At 36.1% G+C, this 24,100-nt stretch overlaps 2 protein-coding genes across 2 annotated transcripts in view; one reads left to right on the top strand and one right to left on the bottom strand.

Moving 5' to 3' along the window:
• The window catches only part of LOC150091387 (protein DOP1A), a 519,845-nt gene extending 513,115 nt beyond the window's left edge, over positions 1-6,730 (bottom strand). Inside the window, exon 1 of the mRNA XM_090390176.1 lies at positions 6,434-6,730. The gene's annotated coding sequence lies outside the window, so the exon portion shown is untranslated. The remainder of the gene's footprint in view (positions 1-6,433) is intronic.
• A 101-nt stretch (positions 6,731-6,831) lies between these two features.
• Positions 6,832-24,100, top strand: part of Dlc90F (dynein light chain 90F) — a 54,047-nt gene continuing 36,778 nt past the window's right edge. Inside the window, exons 1-2 of the mRNA XM_090375288.1 lie at positions 6,832-7,097; positions 16,501-16,542. Coding sequence (XP_090231414.1) covers positions 7,065-7,097; positions 16,501-16,542 — 75 coding nt within the window. The 5' untranslated portion in view covers positions 6,832-7,064. The remainder of the gene's footprint in view (positions 7,098-16,500; positions 16,543-24,100) is intronic.

Genomic DNA, 24,100 nt, shown 5'->3' with positions numbered 1-24,100 from the left:
AGAGAGAGAGAGAGAGAGAGAGAGAGAGAGAGAGAGAGAGAGAGAGAGAGAGAGAGAGTAGAAAGGAATCACCAAGAAAGAGAGGAATGATGATATCCAGCTCGGGGCCATGGCTGTGCCAAGCCCATACTCATCAGATGTGAGCCCCTGGGGGTTTTTTTGTTAAGTGGCAATTTTGTCTGACCAACTGATTAGATACTATCATGCAGTAACAAAGGAACTCGATGCAAAAAATAATTCTGATATTATTATTATTATCTATAGAGTGCAAGGAAGCCTGAGGCTTATGCTGCACCAGCCAAAATAAAAAAAAAAATTTAAAAATCCCGAGTTACCCTGAGAGAGAGAGAGTCAAAAGTAGAAGGGAATCACCAAGAAAGAGAAGAATGGTATCCAGCTCAGGACCCTGGGTGTGCCAAGCCCATACTCACCAGATGTGAGGCCCTGGGGTTATACACTTGAATTTCAGGAAATGTTTTAATCCTGATGAACATAAAAGACTGCTGTACAAATTGAAGCAGTGTGTTATTAAGGGCAAGTTACTGCTTTGGATAAAGGGATGGTTGAAGACAGAGTGCTTATTAATGGGCATTGCTCTTCATAGATTAATGTTATTAGTTGAGTCTCCAATGGTTCAGTTCAGGCCCCATTGTTGTTTTCTGTAATTATTAATGATATTGATGAAGTTATATCAGGGATATTGTCTAAGTTTGCAGATGATATAAAGGTTAGCAGGGTGGTTAATGACAGTATTCAAAGTAAACTACAACATCTAAAAAAAAAAAATTTAAGGCAGATGAGTTAAGAAATGGCAGTTTAAATTTAACACTGACAAATGCAAAGTACTGTTATGAGTAGCATAAACAGTACCCTGCTTTTCTGTGTCAAAAGTAGAAGATATACACTGGTATTCAAAGAAAGTGAATCATCTAGGAATTTCACATTTCTAACCCTTTTTCGCAATGGTACGTGACATTAATGACTAGCATCACAAATAGAAATATAAACAAAAGATATTTATTAATAGTTAAGGAAAAGCTACGTAATATTTAACAGGTGCTCTCAAAATATTCCAAAATGAGCATTTGCAACCTTTATACAGTTTTGGTAAACACGACAATTATGGCTGAAATTTTATCAGAAGCCCTCAATTTGCTTCAGTTTATCATTTTAAATGGAAAACAAAATGAAAAGTTCACCAGGGGCAAACTAATACAGGTAGCCCTCGTTTTGCGCTGGTCCGATATGTGCTGATTCTCAATAGCACCGATCACTGACCACAACAGCATTTTTATTTATTTATTTTTGCATTTTTTTTTTTTTTTGCAATTTCTTTATAAATTGAAAGTTTAAAATTGTCAGACAAAATTTATCGGCATCATACTGTGCTATGTATCATGCACTGTTCATGTGATTTAGGACAATCTGAGCCAATCAGCATTTAGTGCATCCGTATCAGAGAGACAAGAAAGATTCCTGCCCTCAAAGTAGCTACTCGGATGCAAGTGGTAAAAGTCAATGCAGTGAAGTATTCAGTTGGTTGTTTACGCTATTTACATGTGTTGGAAATTTATTACACTAACATTTTTTTATAATTGTGCTATTGTGGACATGTGTTGTGTGTCTCATGCAAGGCGACCCCTAAATGTTAGTTTATCTCCGCCATGGTTCTCTGTGATGATATACAAGACTCTATACAATGGCCAGAAATGAGTGTAGTGTTATGTTTGCGTAGTGTGTGTGTGTGTGTGTTGTTTAGGTGTTTCTGACTGCTTTGCTACCAGGAAGGCTGCTTTCCAGTACCCGTCCATGCCATGAGGAGGCAGGCCCAACTATACATGTACTAAACTAAATGTAATATTTCAAGCACCCACAGGAATAAGCTCAAGTCTTATGGGTGCAGCAGTCTCCTATAATCACGTACGGTGGTGAATACCACAAAGCATCCACTGCAGGAAGTGTAATAGCAATGGATGCCAGCAGTTCCAGTACCCAGGAAGCCCAAATCTGGGTACAAGCAGTTTAAAATCCCATCTCTAATAAACTGGAGACCAGCAAATTCTGGCCCCTAAGGTGCTAGCAAAAAAAAAAAAAAAAAAAATTTAATGGAGAAAATATTATTACATTATAATTGTGCTATTAATAAATTAAATAATAATAGTAATAGTCGTGTACAGTTTTTGCCATCGTGTTATAAAGTTTTTAATTTAATAGAATAAAGAGATGCCGCGTCTGGTAAAAGTAGTTCATTGAATCCTAGTGCAATATTCGGAGGATGGAATCTGGTGAAAGCCGCCCTAATGTGTGTAGGGCTATGAATATGCCTCCATCGACTATTACTACTACTACAGACGCCTTCGTAGCCAGGTTGGGAGGAACAGCAGTGCGTAGCACACGCTTCTTGATTAGACTGGGGTTCAAGCCCGTGCCCACCAAATACAGATGTGGAAAGGTCAGGAAATGGCCACCGCATATCCCCGGAGCAATATGGCCTTAGTTGCTAATGCTCCTAAAAACCAAATAACAACAACTACTACAAAATGAAGAATGCTAATAAAATAAAACAATCAATGCAAAGTGGTAAGTAAAATTTTGGTGCCCAGAACCTAACCTTTGATTTCCGATTGACTCCATTATATAAAGGGTTCCATTTGCGGCACTTCCCCCAGGAACCTAACCCCAACATAAATCGAGGGCTACCTGTATTTAGTTGAACCGCCTCTGGCCCTGATGACAACAGCACTCCATCAAGGCATTGACAAGATCAATTTCTGAAGATAATCAACTGATAGTTCATGGTTCCAAACACGAATTATGGCTCACTGAAGTTCACAAAGGGTCTTTGGTTTCTTTCTGGTAACTGCAGTTTCCACACGATGCCAACAGTTCTCTATAGGATTCAGGTCCGGGCTGTTTCCTGGCCAGCTAACAGTTGTAATGGACCATTCTTCCAACCATTTTAACAAATGTAAACACATTACTGTCGAACTTCTAATGCAGAACCTCTAGTGCATGTTTTTCTAACCAACTTAATTGAATATTTGAAGTTTCATGTTTCACATTTACTACTTCAGTGATGGTTAAAGAATTTTATTAACTTGTGTCATCATCAGAAGGATTTTGATATCAGTGCTGAATGGAATTTCTTTGGCACTAGTCATGGCAAGTCACCATGTCATGGAATTGGTAGAACAATAAAACGATTGGCAGCACGTGCAAGTCTCCAACGCCCAACTGAAAACCAAATCCTGACACCAAGAAACATGTTTGAATTTTGTGACAAGCATGTAACTGGAATAAAATTCTGTTTTGTTTCTAAAGAGGAAATGAGCAAGTAAGGCCATTTCAAGAAAAAAGATTTGTAGACAGTCATACTAATGCTGGAACAAGAGAAAATTATCACTTCATTCCTAGTAATACAAGACAGATTTGTGTTTGCAGAGTATCAAATGACACACCATCATTTGTAGCTCATAGATCAGACTAGTGAAACTAATATTCAATATGTGTCAATTGTTAATTTACAACCTGGCTAATACAATTGCCTGTATTTATGACAATAATTGGTGGATTGGAAATATTTGTGAAATTTCATTTGAAGAACATGATGTATTAATAAATTTTATGCATCCTCATGGAGCAGCTCGCTCATTTCACTGGCCTGCTAGACAAGATGTGCTGGATTCCTGAACAACAAATTATTGCCAATCTACCAGTTCCCAAAACAACAATGGGATGACAATATAGTTGGCCTAAAGTAGCAACATCAACCATCAATGAAAAATTCCAGTCCATTACGAAGTAGTGATTCAATATCTTCACACTCACTTGCTTATTTCAAATTGTATTATATTTTAAATAAATTTTGTTGCAGTTATAACCTCTTTCAAGTTCAGAAACCAATAGAACATCATCCTTATACTTGGAATCCTGAATAAAGACCACTTTTCAGGATTGGGAACTTGCACTAAAGAAATCTATGCAATTTCTTTTCTTGCCATTTACACCCACATTGTAAAAAATACAGATATTTTTGTGTATTGGCAATATATCCTTTCTCCTTAAATCAAAGGGCAGAGTAATTGCAGAAAATTTCACTCTTGTAAATGCAATAGTTCTGTCCTTATTGAGATGTGAAACTTCACTATCAAATAAGTAAGCAAATATTATGTGGAAAATATAAAATGCTTAAGGCCATTTTTTTAGGTCTTAAGTAGTAAGACAAAACTGAAAAACCATGATTCTTGTTGCTTAAAACTTGCTCTTTCCAAAGGTGGCAAAATGAGAGAACTGAAAGTGTCCCACATTAAGATATTTGCCCCTAAAAATAGGTCAAATTTTGAGTCTATCTTTGAAGGAAAATATGTCAGCCAGCAAATAATTATAAGAGCTGATATTTAGTTAGGCTGAATTCATGCAGAGGTTAAATGGAATGCCCAAAGGTTTTTATTTCAAAGTTATGACTTTCAAAAGCCTTGCTTAAATTTTTCGCGACAAATTTTTGGTGCCAGTTTTAGACCGCATTGTAAAAAATGTGAGGGTTTTTGAGCTTGGACACCAAAAGTTTTGCATTCTCTGCCAAAAGTTAACTAGTTTATATATAGTTTATATAGTTAACTAGTCTATACCAAGTTTAAGAGCACTAACTCTCAATGTTATGCAACAGTAACACTTAAAACTTTAAGAATTTTTTGTGATTTGTTTCGCCTAACACAAGTGACCTCCACAAAAAAGGTGCTGGTGCCTCAAGCATACTATATTTTGAACTGAATTTTTGCACAGCTTCTTTGGAAACCTGTTTAATTCTGATTCGGACATCTACACCAAGTTTCAACAAAATTGAAAATAGTCGAGCAGGGACCATCTTCAAAATTAGGCCACTTGCCATGGAACCACCTAGGAAGAACTAGACAAACTATTGGAGGGGATAGACAGGTTATGTGGGTAAGCGTTTTTTTTGGCTGATGCTTTATAAGCTTACTTTCGTGCATCATTTGCCACCTAATACTAATATCTCCCCCCGATAATGCAAACACAGTCAGGTTAGCCGATTTACTATTATATAGGAAAATATATGCCATTGTGATGAAATCAGTGTTTCAGTACACAATGAGCTGTACTTGGTCAGCATTAACTAAGTAACATAAACAATATCATGTAGCCTCAAAGACCCCCTTAGCTTATACAAAGTGAACAATATAAGCAGATTAAAAAAAAAAACACAAGACTGAAGATATTATTAAGAAGGTACAAAAAGTAACAACTATTTATTTGCAATTAAGATTAAAATCTTTATTTTTAGATTTATATTTAGGAAAATATTTAATTCAAGTCACAGGATTAAATATTTTCCTGCTGAGCCTGTCAACAAACTTGATACTGCCACCAAGTTAAACTTTCAATTTTGAAATGTATACTGCTAGAATGTTAGAAAAATTAATGGAAATTCACTTAATTCATATTTATTTTTTTTTATACCTTTGGCTCAAAAATACATTGATATGATTTGTGAAAACCTTACATGAGGAATAATTTCGTTAATTAAATTCTTGTGTCACTTGTCAAATTTGAAACATGGTGTCTTTCACACTGCCACATTTACTATTATTAGCCATATGGTTGCAAGGAAGCCTGAGGCTTATGCTGCATCAGCCGAAAAAAAAAAAAAAAAAAAAAATCTGAATTGCCCTGAGAGAGAGAGAGGGAGGGAGAGAACAAGAGTCAGAAGTAGAAGGGAATCACCAAGAAAGAGAAGAATGATGATATCCAGCTCGGGACTTTGGGTGTGCCAGGGTCCCAAGCTGGATATCATCATTCTCCTCTTTCTTGATTAAGTTTCACTACTGACTGAAATCTTACTACCGGTGTTTTCACTGACGACTAGTCAATCTGCATTAACACCACTGAAGTATATTTTATACAGAAATAATTTATGAGCAGAGAAACCATTCCCCTCATGACCCACGCCGTTTCATTTGCAATTTGACTTTCATCCTGCAAACGGTGAGACCTACTGTATTTTATTAATTACAATGGGGTCAAAGCCATTGTGAAAAGAAATCCACAAGTTATAAAAAGTTTAATTACGTAATTTGTGAAGAACCCCTAATATAATCGTTCGTTTTCTTTTTTTCTCCTTCATAATCTGCATATAGTGCCGTAACTACTATACTACCTAGTCCCACAGCAGGGGGGGTGGGGTGGCTTGGGCATAGTTCAGAGTGTGGGGTACGTTCGTGAATAATTTCGTCACTTGCTATATAGTTACAATTCGCAATATACACTTGAAACTTGAATAACGTTTATACAAAAACCATTCCACAAATTAAATAAACAAGTACAGACCTACAACATTTTAATGACATCAAAACAGTCAACAAACGCATAATAAAATGATAATTTAGCAATGAAAGGAAGCTTAATCCATACTCACAAATTTCGAATAAACCGTGAATTGATGTAAATTTCACTGGATTGCATTCTCATTTACACTTCCACAATATAGTTAAAGGAATAACGTCCTTACAGGTGCAATATTCTGGCATGTACAATTTTCGAGTTTGACTCACACAGGCGAAGTGCATACATGTTGCAATTTTCATTCGGGCAGCTGATTACATTATAACCAATAAGTTGTGCATTACATACGATTAAAGCATATCAGACTATGCATATTCACTCTCCTGAATTCATAGTGGTAATATTATTCGACGATGATACGTAGAGTAATAGTTTACTAAAATCTTAATACACGTTACATTCCAGCAAAAAAAAAAAATCGCAAGGTGTTGTGGAATCTTTTTACCCAAAACTGACAACAGGTGGGGCGCCTTAGCTATTGGGAACTGTCATGGAGGTAGTGGTGTTATTCGTTTTTTAAACTTATAATTACGTGTAACTAAAAACCGAATGAAAGAAAAATTTTATTTAGCATTTTCAGGATCCATAAATCGTAAATTGTAACATAGAGAACGAACGTATAACAAATTATAGTAGTAAAGTAGCAAAGGTAAAAATATTTGGACACCCATTATAAGTAAATTAAACGTACCGTCATTTATGATATGGAAGAACAACAGCCAGCAGTAGTAGAAGAGGTATGTTTAATTAATATTGTACGCCTCCAATTTTATGATACGTATTGCATTTCAAAATTTATTCATTTTAAGCAATAAGCGATATTTTGGTGGATAAGGTTGCGTTTTGTTAGAAACGCAAAATTTCGCATAAAAAATAACATTGCATTGATGTTGAAAGTTTTTTCCTTCAAACATCTCAGTAGTAATTAATATAAAGTTGTGATGAATCATAAATATTCGTCATTAGGTTTGTGAAAGTTAATTTTGCTCAGTCACGTTTGTATGCTTTTCATTTAGCCAGTCACAGGAAAGAGATTTGTGGAAATAGTTTGATATTTAGAGTTACATATTTTTTGAACTGAAAGAGGCGAATTGAGATTTAACAAAATTAAATGCTGTCGGGTTGCATAATAAAAGAGGATAATGGTTGGGAAAGGGAAAGTGGTCTCAGACAGTTTTTAAATTCTGCACAGTGGGATCAACTGAGGGTGTTACCAACAGTAAATTCTAAATTCAAGGAATTAATCATTGATGCTACTAAAATTTCATACCTTTTAGTAGCATCCTTGCTAAGAAAAACAGCAAGGATTTCTTTACTTATATAAACTCTAAAAGGAAGGGGATTAATCTGATTGGTCCACTTGACATCGATGGTACTGTTGATGATCCTGTTCAGATAGTAATCAAACTGAATGAGTATTTTGCATCTACATTCACACATGAGGAATTATTAAGTTTTGAAAATGGCAAAAGGTTATCAAATTGCAGCAGGGTACTTAATGATTTTGTAATTACTGAGAGCAAAGTGGAGGAGAAATTGTTGAAGTTAAACATAAGAAAAGCACTTGGGGTGGATGGGATCTATCCAGTTATATTAAAGGAAGCGGCAAAGCAACTAAGCAAACTCTTAGCCATAATTATGAGAGCATCCGTGAACTCAGGGGAGGTTCCCACGGATCGGAGATGTGCAAATGTATCCCCAATTCACAAAGAAGGATCGAAGGATGACACGAGTAATTACAGACCAGTTAGTTTAACTTCTGTTCCGGGTAAAATAATGGAGTCACTGGTTAAAGATGCACTGCAGGATCATCTAGACAAGACTGCAGCAATAATTCAGACACGGCATGGGTTTGTTAAGGGTAAGTTTTGTCTGACAAATTTGATTGGTTATTATGATGTGGTTACAAAGGAACTGGATGCAAAGAATAATTTTGATATCATATATTTGGATTTCAGGAAAGCTTTTGATACTGTTGTGCATGGAAGACTATTGTACAAATTGGAGCAGAATGGTATTAAGGGTAAGTTGCTGCAATGGATAAAAGGATGGTTAAGTGGGAGAAGACAGAGGGTGGTAATCAATGGGTGCTGCTCTTCGTGGACTAATATTATTAGTGGAGTCCACAGGGTTCGGTGTTGGGTCCACTGTTGTTTTGTATATTTAAAAATGATATTGATGAAGGTATATCAGGCTTAGTGTCGAAGTTTGCAGATGATACAAAGGTTGGCATGGTTATCCAGAATTTAAAACAAATACACCAACCATTTAACTGTAGTGGTTTAATACTGAAAACTATAAAATGTACCAAACGATACTGCACTGTAAAATAATATATGCAAAAAACTGATTTGCAAAATAAAATGTATGATAAAAATTTTAAAATATACCATAAAATATAAATGAAATATTTAAAATACAATAAAATTAAAAGCAATAAAACATTGACTGAAGCTTTCGGGGGCTTGCGCCTCCTTTCTCAACAACAATGATGTTTTAGCAACACATCCTTAAGTAATGTCATTAACAACCATGCCTTAGGTTGGCATGGTTGTTAATGACAGTAATGGCAGTGTGCTACTGCAACAGGATCTAGATAATTTGGGCAGATGGGCTAAGACGTGGCAACTGAAGTTTAACCTTGACAAATGCAAAGTACTGCATATGGGTAGAAGTAACCCGAGAGAAATGTACCAACTGTGTGGTACTACACTTAAGGTGGTAGAAAATGAAAAAAGACCTGGGAGTAATTGTGCAGTCAGATATGAAGTTTTCTGAGCAATGTAGACAGGCTGCCAGGGCAGGTCATGGGGTTTTGTCAATGATATATAGGAATTTTGCCAGCAGAGAAAAGGAGGTGATTGTACCTCTGTATAAGGCAATGGTGAGGCCATGCCTTAAGTACTGCCTACAGGTCTGGAGGCCTCATTTTAGGAAGGGTGTTGATTTGCTTGAGCGTGTACAGAGAAGGGCAACAAGATTGGTGAGGGGGAACGAAGGGATCCTCTTACCAAGAGAGGCTTAAGTTCTGCAAATTGCAGTGGCTGGAGACTAGGCATCTGCACGGTAATCTGATTGAGGTGTATAAAGCCTTGAATGGGTTGAGCACGCCTAATTCTGATGGGATCCTTCCACTTGTTCAGATTACGAACCTAAGGGGGCATAAATTCAAATTAAGAAAAGACAGATGTATAATAGATGTGCGGAAATTTGCCTTTAGCCAGCAGGTGGTTAATTGCTGGAACAAACTTCCATCTGTCATTGTGGAAGTTGATAGATTGAATAAATTTAAGGAGGAACTGGACAGGCATTTGGAGGGAATTGTGTGTTTTTTTTTTTGGCTGATGCTGCATAAGCTCAAACACTTGCTTTCTTGCTTCACACCACCACTACTACTACTACATGGGCGCCGGCAGCATGGTACAAATGCACCACCTTTGGATGTTGAAGTAATAAACAATTTTTAATATTCTCATTAATTTATTGAAACATTCAAACAATGAAAATTCTACAAAAAAAAAAACTAAAATATTAATTCAAATAATTTGTTAAAACAAGAACAAAATTAAAATAACTCTTGCAAAACAGAATTAGACCCCATTAATTTTCATCATTATCTTTAAATAAAATTTGCAATGTTCTCGGCTTCTCTGTGAATATAGTTTGATGTAGTTGCATTCATAAAATCTTCATTGCCGATAACAAAATTTTGTGACCTTTTCTTTTTCCATCTGCCCAAATGTACTCACAGTCTGCGCAGTACTTCTTCCCACCGATCATGAAACATTGGCTTGCCTGTACATGTAAATCAGTCAAACTTGACTTAATTAACATATTGCACGTATTTGAAAATTTTTTGAACAAACCATTTATTCCTACATGCACCACCTTCGGTCTGCGCATGTAGCATAGTGGTATCGTCACTGTCCTCCCACACCGAGTGGAAAAGGCCCCGGTTCGAATCCCGTCATTGACATGAAGAACTTTTATGGGCTTTTTTTCACTCCCTGAGTTAGTCAGTCTCAGGCATAGATAGCAAGGTTTTTTCATCCAGCAAAGCAGGCAAATCATCTAGAGAACATATGCAATTTACAGACACAATACACGAGTATACGTGATAACTTACTGGGTGATCTTAATGTAATACAGTAGAACGTCGATTATCCAAACTAATTTGGACCAGGGTTGGTTCGGATAATCAAACATATATGAGAATGCCCAGTTTGTATGAAACAAAGTGTAATTAGGCCTACAGTTAAATTATTGTACACACGGTTATTGCTACTGTATTTTAAAATGTGAAGTATTATAAAAAATAATTGATTTAGGAAATGGTTTGTAAATAATAACCAAAATGTTTTGAAGAAACACTGTATATTATATATTACATTTATTTCGAACTTACCTAATTGTTTTACATGGTTTCAAATATAAATCACATTTTTTTTTTACATAAACAGAAATAAACAAACACAAGTAATTGCACAAAAATAAGAGTATAGTGAATCTTGGGAAGGTTTATTTTTTAAAATATGTAATCTTGAATTTTTATTTGAACCATGCAAGATTGTCTTTTTTTCATGGAAAGGTCTCTCATCCTCTTTAATAGCAATATCTCCATAGAACTGCATTCAGACAGTTGCTCACCCCATGCCATTGCAGTTTATAGCCAGTGAAGGCCTCTGTGTGAGCGGCCTCACTCCCTCTTCTTTTTCATCATCAGATTCACCTTGGTTAAAGCCAGCACATTCTTCATCTTGGACTAATGAAACTATTTCTTCGGTTAAAATATAGATAACAGGATCATCAGCATTGTTTTTTTAACCATGCCTCTGCATCATCTTGCTCACACTCGGAAAACCCGGGAATCCCTTGAAATAAAGTTAGAATCTCACCTACATCTTCATTCAGATCTTGCATATGTGTGACAGTCTCTTTGACAGCACCGCAAAGTTTATGCCATGCCTTTTTCAGATTTCTCTCCGACAACATGTTCCAGGCATCTGCTAACATGTAGCAACAATCCTTAATGTTGAGCTTCTTTGAAAACTCAACCACGCTCTTCATCTCCCTCTGGTAGTAGTAAGCAAAGCAAGACTTATTTTTGTACATCTTTTTTAGTTTTTCTATAACACCTTGATCCATTAGCTGCAGCAGGGCTGTAACATTTGGTGGTAAAATCCTAACAATGAAGTTCTTGTCAGTTGAATTCATTTTTTCAAGAGGAGAGTGGGATGATGCATTATTGTTAATAAACAAAACTTTATCAGCTTTACCTTCATTTTCTCAATGCCTCTTCACACTTGGAATAAAATCTTCGGGAAACCAATCCAAAAAAATGTTGGAATTCATCCAAGCAATTTTCTGTCCTTTATATCATACTGGTAGGCACTTTACACCTTTAAAGCATCTTGGATTTCCCAATCACCAACAATGGTAAAACATGCTGCCCACTTGCGTTTGCACACGCCATAACTGTAACACGCTATTTGTTAACTTTGAAATGGAGAACAGTCATTTCGTGTTGTGATGCAAGTGATTTACTAGGGAGTGACTTCCAATTAAGAACAGTTTCATCTGCATTGTAAGCGTCATTCTTGGAAAACCATTTTCCTCCACCATTTTCAGAAAAGACTCTTGAAAAGCTTCTGCTTCCAGGACATCACCTGATAAAGCTTCTCCTTGAATTTCAAGCTCCCTTATACCATGGCGGGATTTGAAATTTTTCGACCATCCTGTACGGGCTTTAAATTCAGATGGGCTTTTAAAATTTTGATTTAATTGTAATGTTTATTTGTATAACAGAGGTCCAGAAATTGGTTTGCCTTGACTTCTCTTTTGTAGAAACCATAAATTTCTTTTTTCAGAGTGATGTTCATTGTCTGATTTTGAAGTAAACTTCAAAATTTCATTTTTTTCTGCTCTTTGTCAGATATATTGCTTTACCAGTGTTAAAAACCTTAGCAAGAGATACACCGGTTTCACCCTTTTTCAGTGTATTAATAATTGTTATCTTGTCTTCTATTGACAACACATTGCAGCTTCTTCTGCCTGTAGATGCCATTATTAACACAAAGGGGCAGCAGTATTAAAATTAAAAAGCAAAATGACACAGTATTTCACTTTGAAATAGCCACAAACAAAAACTCGAACATTGAGTGATTAGAAATAGAATGCCTCAAATAATCTTACCCCGCAGTGACTCGCAGCAGACTGATTGAAAGGTAACCATCCCCATCATACTCCCACACTCACAACAGGCAATGATGCAACAAGGTCATGGGATACTATTCTTGGTCAACACAGTAGTTAAAGCCAACATTTCATTTTTAACAACTATAATGACAAATTAAGACTATTTCTATGCCATACTGCATATATCTTCAAATAAATAATCGGAAACGAATGCATCAAGCGACAGGAGTAATATTTCAGCATAACAACCAGTGCACTAATAGTAGATACTGTAATTTTGGAGGGGGTTTTGGATAATCAACATTCTACTATAGTTTTTTTTTTTTTTTTCACCACTTTTCAAAATATTCTGCTGGCACCCGTGATGAGGGATTAAATGGTTTGGACACTTGAAATGTGGAGAATGTGTTTAATAATATGTTATTTTAAACTGCTGCATTTCATTATTTTGTATTAACCTGCAACTGACACTCTTGGGCGTAGGGGACCGGCCCTGTATTGTTTGCTATGCTGCCAGTGGACAGGTTGCAGCAGTGAACAAAGACCTTTTGTATTTTGTATTTCTTCACCTGCCAGATTGTCTTTTGGCAGTGAAGGGTACCAACTGTTGCTGCCAAGCTTATGTTATTAAAAAAAAAAGTGCCAGATATGTAATGGCAAATTTGAGTAACAATAAGAAACATAGTATTATCAGATAAAGCACTGAGTAATGTTGATGAAATTTTTTTTGTATAAAGTGACTATTTCAAATTGCAATTCTTCGTCTGATTAAAGTGCTACTAAATGTGACAAATTCGGTAATTTGGTGGAATCTGTTAAATTCCGTATACGTCTAGATATACCAGAGTGTTCTTCCATGTATGTCTACATTCTTCAGACAGTTGAAGAATCTAGACATATCAGAAAGAACACTCCAGCATAAAATTAGCATTAGTGGCAAATGCTAATTTGTGCCTCCCCCCCCCCCTCCTGTGTGTGAGCAAGAGGAAGAATCCCATCAGCATTGAGCCTGCTCAATCCATTCAAAGCCTTAAACACCTCAATCACTTCACTACGCAGGTCCCTAATCTCTGTTAACTTGGAATTTTTTTTTTAGCTGGTGCAGCATAAGCCTCAGGCTTCCTTGCACTATATGGCTAGTAATAATAATAATAAATAATAATAATAATAATTATTACATACTTATTATGATAAGTTTTCTGATTTGCAGCTGTTAAGGCTCGAAAACATTAAATTTTGATCCTTATAGCTTGAAATCTTTGAGACATATCAACCAGGTCTAAATCCTTTGTGATGTCATGTTGAATTAATAAGGTTGACAACACATCTAACCAATCTTGTGTAATCGTGAACAGAATTAGGTTTTGATTAACTTCATCTTTGAAAAATCTCCCTTCAGCACAGGCTAGTGATACTGGCACCATTACAGGTATTCTCAGTACAACCAAAGGATTTGTTAGTGACACCATCAAATTGTTTGTTTGAGCACATGAATTGTGAGAATAACTTCTTCGAAAAACTTCTTCTGATTACCATATGTATGCAGAATTTCTAAATCCGTAATGAAATTAGTCATTATGCTTTATGATCAACTCAAATCTATCTTTCAATGACTGGTGTAAGCCTTGGCTTACCAATAATGAGGGAAAAAAAATAAAATTGTGCTGATAATAAAATTCTGGGATATTATACCAAAAAAAAATAGGTTATCTAAATTTAGCAATTATTTATTAGAATAAAATAGAAACAGGCGATAAATGTTTTAAGAAGGTGTGCAAAAGGTCAAGGATCGTTTCCTCAAAAAGACTGTTTTCCTGGAAATGGCCAAGCCAGGAATTATACGGCGAAACAAACAGGAAGGGTTTTAGATGGTCAAGGATCGGATTAAACAAGAAAAAGGGGGGGGGGGGGCGAAATGGAAGAACATTTTCGAGATATAAGGGACTTAGAGGCAGTAAAAGCACGCAGTTTTAAGTGAATTTGGAGTGGTGTTTTTAGGGGGTTGTGGAAGTCGAATATGATATGGAGAAGTGTAGGAGCAGCTGCGGAGAATTTTAGAGCCATGGTCTTAACTAGCAGCATGGGTTGAAGTTAAATTAGAAGGGAAAGACAGGATCAACTTTCAAAATGTGGGTGAAGGTCAGGTCCAAAAGAAGGTTTTCATAAAGTTATGAGGAACATTTTGGAAGCTTCAGAAATAAGAGAAAGGGTTGGAGGTCCGCAGATAAGAAAGGGAAAAGCATAAAAGGCTCAAGAAGATTCGAAATGGAAGAAATACCACGCTTAGCAGACTGGTCCATCCTGGCAAACAAAGAAGGGAATTGTAAGTAGAAATTTTTCTGAAGGCCGTTCCTCTAAACTATTGTCCTGAGGAATAATAATAATTTGATAAAAAGAACCCCTTAAGAGGCAATCAGTGTTCCTAAAAACTCTTGACTTTGTACAAAATAGTAATTAAAAATGGTGAGTCTGACCTCTAAGAAGAAAGGTACTTTATGGTGATGTAAGGGTGGTCCCTAGACCATAAATGAATAGAAATTTTGTTGGTGATGAATAGTAGCTTTGATTTACTATGAATAATTGCTTGAATAATTTTAGTATGATTAGCATATATAGAAATAATACTTCATTGAAATTGATATTGTGAAGCCCCCCATTAGTGTAAATTATGTAATGAATGTTTTATTAAACATTCCTTAACCATTACTAGTGTCTGGAGTGAGTTGTGTCACCCTACTGAGTTTTCTAACTGGATTTAGAATTTTCCATTAGCAGTCAGAGGCCCTATTTCAAACACTGATTAAAGTAGGAAATATTGGCTTTAGCTAGCTAAATTTTTAGCAATAGGCTTCAGCCAGAGAGAAAAAGAGAAAGCCTACACTGGATTGTGCTAGCAAAAAACATTGAAAAGGTGTATCCTAAAATAAATGTGATCTTTATTGTAAGGTTCATAGGTACACACTGGTACACTAAATTTACAAACCCTTTACATCACTAAGTCAGGGGATTTTCCATCTCTCTCGTTCCAACTTCATCTTGGTGATCATTAACAAATATTCTTTTTCAGCAGCAAATTCTTGTTTTCTCAAATTAAGATTCATGTCCAATTTAATTGCCAAGCTTATGTAATGTTATACAAGGCGTATAAATTTAACATCTGTTCTGCAGTTTTTAAAGTATTCACTTAATTTTGAAATCAGGAAGACAGTTTGTGACATATTCAAATTGACCTCTAGAGGACTTTGCTTATGATATTTATTGCTTGTCTTCTCCTCAGCAAAAATGCACATTGCAGCTTTTAAATTTTCAAAAACAGCTGCTGTTTCCTTGGTTGCTGTTAATTTTTGGGGCTGCAGCATTAGCATTTTTTTCACCATATAATCTGAGAAAATTAACCATATCAACCTCCTCAACATTATTCAAGTTTGCCTCTGTTTTGCTGGTTTTTTTTTTTTTTTTTTTTTTGCATATCATACACTTGCACTCCAAGTCTGAGGTAATTTTGGCCACAGTTTTCTCTAAACTCTGTTCTACATTTGATTTCTTATCTTCCTTTTTTCATGCTGCTTCTTCCATTCATGAATATTTTGGATTGAGGGGACTGTTAAAGCAAAATAAATATTCATTTTGCTTTATTTTTTAAAAGGTACAGTGGTGTACCTTTTAAAATCTCTGGAAATCATTTTGAATGCATTATTGTATGTAACAAGGTAAGGAATGTGAAAAACAAAATATTGGTGATACTTTTTAAGTATTATTGTAATGAAATATTATTAAGTGAGGTATACATGCACTTATGTTTTGCTTTCTTTCCCCCTCCTCCTGATGCTGCATCATTTTATAAGTATAAGTACTAATCTAAGCTAGAGTTATTTACTTTTATTGCAGTATATAGGAATTGTCATATTCAGTAGAAATGATTCATTTTTGTATTATTTATTTCAGCCAACCTTTGTTGTAGATGAAGTGAGCAATGTTATTAAGGAGGTAAGGGAATTTTCTCACATGAGATAGCAGTTGATTAATTATACAATTCACTTTGTTAAAATAAACCTTTTGTGTTTCAGAGAATTCAAAAATTGGGCATGTTAATCGTTAAATGATCACACAGGGTGCTTGAAACTCCAGTGATTTTGAAATGTTCCTGCCAAAAAGGTGTATCTGCCAAAGCCATGACTTTCTGTACCTTTCAGACACCATGCAAGGTTGTTATGTCACAACAAAATATTTATAGGAGTAATAGCAGCCCACAAAATGTCAGACTGTTTCAGATACCTCAGGCAACCCCTTAAGGAAATTTTTTTAAAAAATTGCATTGCAATTTTCTAAAAATAAAGTACTGCATTTATCAAAAATGACAAGTTTTGTAGAAAAAAAAAATAATAATTGTTATATAAGATTTTATAATTTAATAATTTAATTAATAATTTAATAATTTATGATTTTTAAAATTTCAATAATAATTATCCATTCATTTCTGCATTATAAATTTTTTTAAGTGGAATTCTGTAATTACCAAAAATTAATGACGGTATAAGAAACAAAGAATAGAAAAATAACTGTTATCACTCTGAAATTTACATTTTATTGTTACATTACATATATACTATTAACCAGAAAAAAAAAAAAAAATGTATATCAGTAAGAAACTTCCATGCACAGATATTTATGTGCTATTCAAAGTGTGTTGTATTGAGAAGTGGTGTTGCTTAATGCTCTTTCCATATATTTTTTTTTTTTATTTGAAACTTAATTATTACATTTATTGTTGTTATAATTGAGGGTTATAGTATGTTTAGGATACTGATGAGAATGAAAATTGCTCTGTGTGAGCAACTATTAACAAAGATTTTTAAAAAATGAATGAAAAATATATGTAGCCACATTATAAACTTTTAAACCTGAGGCGTATCAAACATTCAAAGCACATTTTTGATGAAGTTTTAATATAAACTGAAAAATATTTAAATTTTATAGTTTCTTTTTTTTTTTTTTTTTTTTTATGTATGTAATATTCATGTCCTAAATTATTGTCATTGCTCCAGGATGTATATTATGGTCAACATCAGCATATTTAATGGAATAACATCTTCAGTTATAAGAATCAATTTTGAATGCCTCTGATATTTTTCTAAAGCACATTTCTGGAGGTCACATTTCTAGAGGTCACAACCAAACAATTTGCAGTTTTTGGTTTATTGGGCTTTTTTGTTTGTATAATCTGTTATAAACTGGTAGTAAACTCTATCTCATTGCATTTGCAATAATACCAATAGCTGGAATTCTGTGTGTTTTTATGTTATGGTGAAATGTGTTTCCCCCCTTCACTGAAATCTTCAATCATTTAATCTTCAATTAAATTTTCAGAATATGTTCTTCATTCCCATATCTAAACTTCAAACTTTTTACTCTGTAAAAAGTTGCCCGTGTCTGGTTAGTTCCAATTTGTGCGTGCCGTGTGCTTTGTTATTGATTGATGCTTATCTGTTTTTTTACTGTGTTTTAAATTTTACTGTCTCCCCCCCCCCCCAAATGTCAATGAACAGAAAGAGAGTGAACTTGAGTGTCTGGAAGGAAGTTTCTGAAACCTGCATTAGCAACCGTTTCAAAAAATATGGATTAATTATTCGTGATAATTAATCCACAACTAAGTCACAATACTGATCACGTTAAAAAACTTGCTAAAAAGATATCCGAATTTTTTTAATCATCCATTGGGAGAAGCATATTAGCATTAGCTAGTAGAGGCATTTGATGCAAGAAAGCAAGCTTATGCAGCATCAGCCAAAAAAAAAAAAAAAAACCCACTTCCACTTCACCCCTCTGTTCGTTCAAAATACCTGTCCAGCTGAGCCTTAAACTTATTTAGGCTATCAACTTCCACGACAAGGGATGGAAGTCTGTTCCACCAACCAACCAACCACCCGTTGGCTAAAGGCAAATTTCTGCACATCTATCCTACATCTGTCTTTCCTCAATTTGAATTTATGCCCTCTCAGGTGATTATTCTGAGCAAGAGGAAGAATCCCATCAGCATTGAGCATGCTCAAACCATTCAAAGCTTTATACACCTCTATCAGATCACCTCGCTGGTGCCTAGTCTCCAGACACTGTAATTTGCAAAACTTAAGCCTTTCTTCGTAAGAGCACCCCTTTGTTCCATTCACTAATCTTGTTGCCCTTCTCTGTACTCGTTCCAGCAGCTCTACATCCTTCTTGAAATGAGGCCTCCAGACCTGTATACAGTACTCTAGGTGTGGCCTGACCATTGCCTTATACAATGGAATAATCACCTCCTTATCCCTGCTGGAAAAATTCCTGTATATCATTGACAATACTCCATGAGCTACTCTTGCAGCCCGTCTGCACTGCTCAGAGAACTTCATATCTGCCTGCACAACCACCCCCAAGTCCCTTTCATTCTCTACAACTGTCAGTGTAGTACCACAGAGTTGATACGTTGCTCTGGGGTTGCTGTTTCCCATGTGTAGTACTTTACATTTGTCAATATTAAACTTCATTTGCCACCTCTCAGCCCATCTGCTCAACCTTTCCAGATCCTGTTGCAGCAGCATAGTGTCAGTAGTGTCCTTGACAACCCTGCCAACCTTTGTATCATCTGCAAACTTGGACATTAAGCTTGATATACCATCATCAATATCATTTATAAATACAGAAAACAATAATGGACCCAACACTGAACCCTGAGGGACTCAACTAATAACATTAGTCCACGATGAGCAGTGTCCATTGATTACCACTCTCTGTCTTCTCCCCCTCAACCACCCCTTTATCCATAGCAGCAATTTGCCTCCAATGTCACACTGCTCCAATTTGTGTAGCAGTCTTCCATGTGCAACAGTATCAAAAGCCTTTCTAAGATCCAAGTATATAATATCAAAGTTATTCCCTGCATCCAGTTCTTTTGTGACTGCATCATAGTATCCAATCAAGTTGGTCAGGCAAGACTTCCCCTTAACAAAACCATGCTGTGTCTGAGCTATAACTGAAGTCTTGTCTAAATGATCCTGCAGTGCTTCTTTAACCAGTGCCTCCATTAATTTTCCTGGAACAGAAGTTAAGCTCACAGGTCTCTAATTACTTGTGTCAGCCTTTGATCCTCCTTTGTGAATTGGGGTCACATTTGCACATTTCCAGTCTGTGGGTACCTCCCCTGAGTCCAAGGAAGCTCTCATAATTATGGCTAAGGGTTTGCTTACTTCCTTTGCTGCCTCCTTTAATATAACTGGATAGATCCCATCCACCCCGGGTGCCTTTCTTGTGTTTATCTTCAACAGTTTCTTCTCCACTTTACTCCCAGTTATTTCAAGATTCTGTAGCTTACTGCTAGAGTTGAATACACCTCTGGCATTCCCCTCGCTGAATAACTCCTCATGTGTGAATGTCGATGCAAAATATTCATTTAGTTTGTTAGCTACCTGAGCAGGATCATCAACAGTTGACCCATCAATATCAAGTGGACCAATCTGATTCATCCCCTTCCTTCTAGAGTTTACATAAGTAAAGAACTCTTTGCTGTTTTTCTTTGCATCCCTTGCCAAGGATTTCTCTTAATCTGCCTTCGCCTGCCTAACCTCCTTTGTAACTTGGTTGCATACCAACTTGTATCTATCATAGGCTTCTGTGTCATGTGTTAATTTGTAAGTATGCCATGCATTTTTCTTCTCTGCCATGTGCCTCATTAGTTCATCTGACATCCATTTTGGCCTAAACCTTGAACAATATTTCTTAGTTGGTATGTAAAGCCTAGTAGCTTCCAAGATACGTTCTTTGAATGCTTCCCATTTTGAATTTGCTGTTGGTAACATCATCAGTTGGTCCCACTGTATAGAATTTAAATACTGTCTCAGTCCATCGTAGTCGCCTTTACGGAAGCAATAACCCTTCCCTTTACCCCTAATGGTAGTTACCTCTTTGAGTAAATCCCACTTCAGCACACTGCGATCACTGCCACCTAGTGGTTCATTTATCTGCAGGTTCTTAATGCATGAAGAATCACTGCTGATAATCAAATCAAGAGTATTACTCCCTCTAGTTGCCTCCCGAACATGCTGATGTAGAAAACAATCATCCAATAAATCCACAAAAGCCCTGCTAGTGTGTGAGTAACCAGCTCCCAAATTCCAGTCAATATCTGGGAAATTAAAATCTCCCATTATAAGACTCTCTGATTTACTGGCCCACTCTATTTCCCTGTACAGTTCTTTATTATACTCATCAGAGTCATTAGGCCTATAGCACACTCCTACTCTCAATTTTGATCTCCCAATGCTTATGTCACACCAAACTGATTCAACACTGCACTGTCCGGCGATGTCGACTGGCTTCACTTCCTTGGTTTTTATGTATTTCTTAAATAATAGCATAGCCCCTCCCCCCTTCCTATCCTGTCTATCCTTTCTGTAGACATTGTACTCCCCAAATTGCAGTTCTGCATCCCTTATATCTGTGTGACACCACGTCTCTGATATCCCAACAATATCTGCCTTTGATGTTTTGAGCAATACCTCAAATTCATCAAATTTATTTACTAAACTCCTAGCATTGGTGTACACGCAAGTATACCTGCACCTGTTTCTATTCTTAGCTACCCTAACACAACCCATGTGTTTACTTGTACCGCAATGGCTCCCATCAGTCTCTGAAATACCATGCATCTTGTTTTTCAGGCTTCTGCTCATTCTAATAGAAGCAGTGCAAGAATCTCTTTCACCTCTGCCAGTGGCTACTGTCAATCTATTGGTCTTTGTCTCCCCCCAAGCTAGCAGTTTTCCGACCCACCTAGCACTGCCTCGATAGCATCAGCAAATATTCTTGCACTGCAAATATTCTTGTGTATCCCATCCCTGTAGAAGCAATCTCTCCTGTTAACAAGTACAGTCCAGGCTGAAAAAAATTCTACCCCTTGAGCCTTGCACAATCTTTCCAGGGCCGAATTGAACGACAAGGCTCTCATCATATACTTCCTCCTATCGTGTCTGGGCAGAATTGCAGACACTTTCAAATTCAACCCTAATTCTCGGCTTTTGTTCAACAGTGACCTGTACTTGTTAAGTAATTCTGCCGGTCTCCTACTCTTAATATTATTAGTGCCAACGTGTACAACTATATCACCTTTTGTGCCCTTAAAAGATGATATTCGCTCTACAACGTCATATGGGTGAACAGGAGTTTAATGATTGGTTGGACATAGATGGTGATCTATGTTGACTCCATACAGCATAAGGCACTGTTTCGAGCACTGCAAAGACAAGGCATAGATACCCCATATATTATGATTTTGAAGAAAATATATGAGAGTGCTACCTCCTTTATTAGACTAGACAAAGACAGTAGGAAATTTAAAATTGAGAAAGGAGTTCGACAAGGAGACACAATATTCCCGAAGCTGTTTACTGCTGCCCTTGAGGAAGCTTTCAGAAGATTAGACTGGTCACAGAAAGGAGTCAATGTGAACGGAGAGTACCTAAACCATTTACGATTTGCAGATGACATTGTGGTCATAAGCCACGATTCCAAAGAATTAGAGGAAAATCTTAATCTGTTATGCACGGTTAGTAAGGATTTTGGACCAAAGATGAATATGGCTAAAACAAAAGTAATGATGAACAAGTATGCCACAGAAAGGGAAATAATGATTGAAGAAGCAGTAATTGAACAGGTGGAGTCATATACTTATCTGGGACAAGTTATTAGCTGTAATAATGATAAATGGCTGGAGGTCAAGAGAAGAATAAATTTTGGATGGATAGCATTCAGGAAATATAATCACATACTGAAGAGCAATATCCCAGTTTGTCTGAAACGTAAAATAATGAACCAATGTATACTCCCCACCATGACTTATGGAAGTGAAACTTGGGCACTCACCAAAAGAATGGAAGAGAAGCTGAGAACTATACAGCGAAGGAACGAATTATATTGGGAATCAGACTGTTAGATAAGAAGAGAAACACATGGATTAGGCAGCAAACTCAAGTAAAGGACATTCTTATCAAAACTAAAGAACTAAAATGGTCTTGGGCAGGACACATAGCTCGAAGACATGATGACAGATGGACTAAGAAAATAACAGAATGGTACCCAAGAGGAACTAGAAGAAAACCTGGAAGACAAAGGCGGAGATGGATAGATGAAATTCATGAGTTTGTAGGTAGTAAATGGATGGCCAGTTCTCAAAACAGAAGGAACTGGAAAATTGCTGGAGAGCCCTTCATCCTGCAGTGGATTGAAAATGGCTGATGATGGTGATGAAATGGTGATCTAAAAGTTACTACAGCTTTAACAGATGAAATTGCCCAGTCTGTTACTGATAATTTTGCCAAGGAGGAGGAAAATGAGGATTAGCCCAAATGAATTCCAGTTACAAATTGGCAAAATCATGACACTATAGCTGTCCTGAGGAGAACATTGGAAGAAATTGGTGCAAGCGATCATGAATATAGACTTTGTAGTGATAAAGCAATCTAAAATAAGTGGCTACTGTATTTTAAATTATAATCATATTACAAGGTGTTAGGTTTAATATGTATATTAATTAAACTATGTACTTAAGTATAAATTTTTTTATTTTACTAACATGTAGATAATATTCATCCAACTTTCACATATCATTTAATTGGTAGTAAACTTTTGGTAATAAAGTGTAATTTTTGCTTTATATCGTTATTTTTATAGCCTGTGGATAATATTCGTCAATTTTTGCTTATTAGAATTGCCATTTATTAGAATCAAAATTCAATTTGCAAATGTGATCATATAACTGGTGCTTACTGTATATACGCGCACATACATATATATGAAGTGTGGTGATAAAGTTCTCAGACTAGTGTTGTTATGGTCCTATTCAATGAGTTTGTAAATAAACAAAAGTGGTATGTTGTAGTTCAAACTTCCTCCAATAGATGATGGTACAGAGATTGTCCAGATATTGTAAGCTGACAGGCTGCAAGTAACAGCCTGTTTTGTTAGTAACATTAATATTCCACGTCACGATTTTGCAATGGAGCTACAAACGAATATCAACTTTTGCTTTAAACTGGGAAAATTGGCAGCAGAAACATATCAAATGTTGAAAGCTGTTTATGAACCCAAAGGAGTCACAAAATTTCAGGAAATTGTGGCAAGGGATCATTGTTTGACCCTCAGAATGATGGTTGATGAGTTGGACATGAATAAGGAGACAATTCATCAAGTTTGCATAAAGATTTAGGGGGAAATGAAGGTCTGTGCAAAATTTGTGCTGCAAAGTCTCACTGATGAGCAGAAACAGAGTGCCATCGTGTGAATTCTTCATCCAGAATTTATAAGACAATCCTAATTTCTCTGATTGTATGTCAATTGAAATGAATATTAGGTGTTTCAGTACATCCCACAGATAAAGCATCAGAACATGCAGTGGACTTCAAAATCATCACTAAGACTCAAAAAGGTTTTTTTTTAAAGTAGTACAGGTTCAAGACCATGTTTTTCAACAAACAGGGTGTGATTTGCAAGGAATTTGTACCTGAAGGGGGGGGGGGGG

The sequence above is a fragment of the Mastigoproctus giganteus genome, chromosome 1, assembly GCF_048544385.1.
Source record: "Mastigoproctus giganteus isolate SK-2022 chromosome 1, ASM4854438v1, whole genome shotgun sequence".
Taxonomy (NCBI): Eukaryota; Metazoa; Arthropoda; class Arachnida; order Uropygi; family Thelyphonidae; genus Mastigoproctus; species Mastigoproctus giganteus.
Note: the sequence above shows the minus strand (reverse complement) of the source record. Positions and strands in the feature narration are given on the sequence as shown.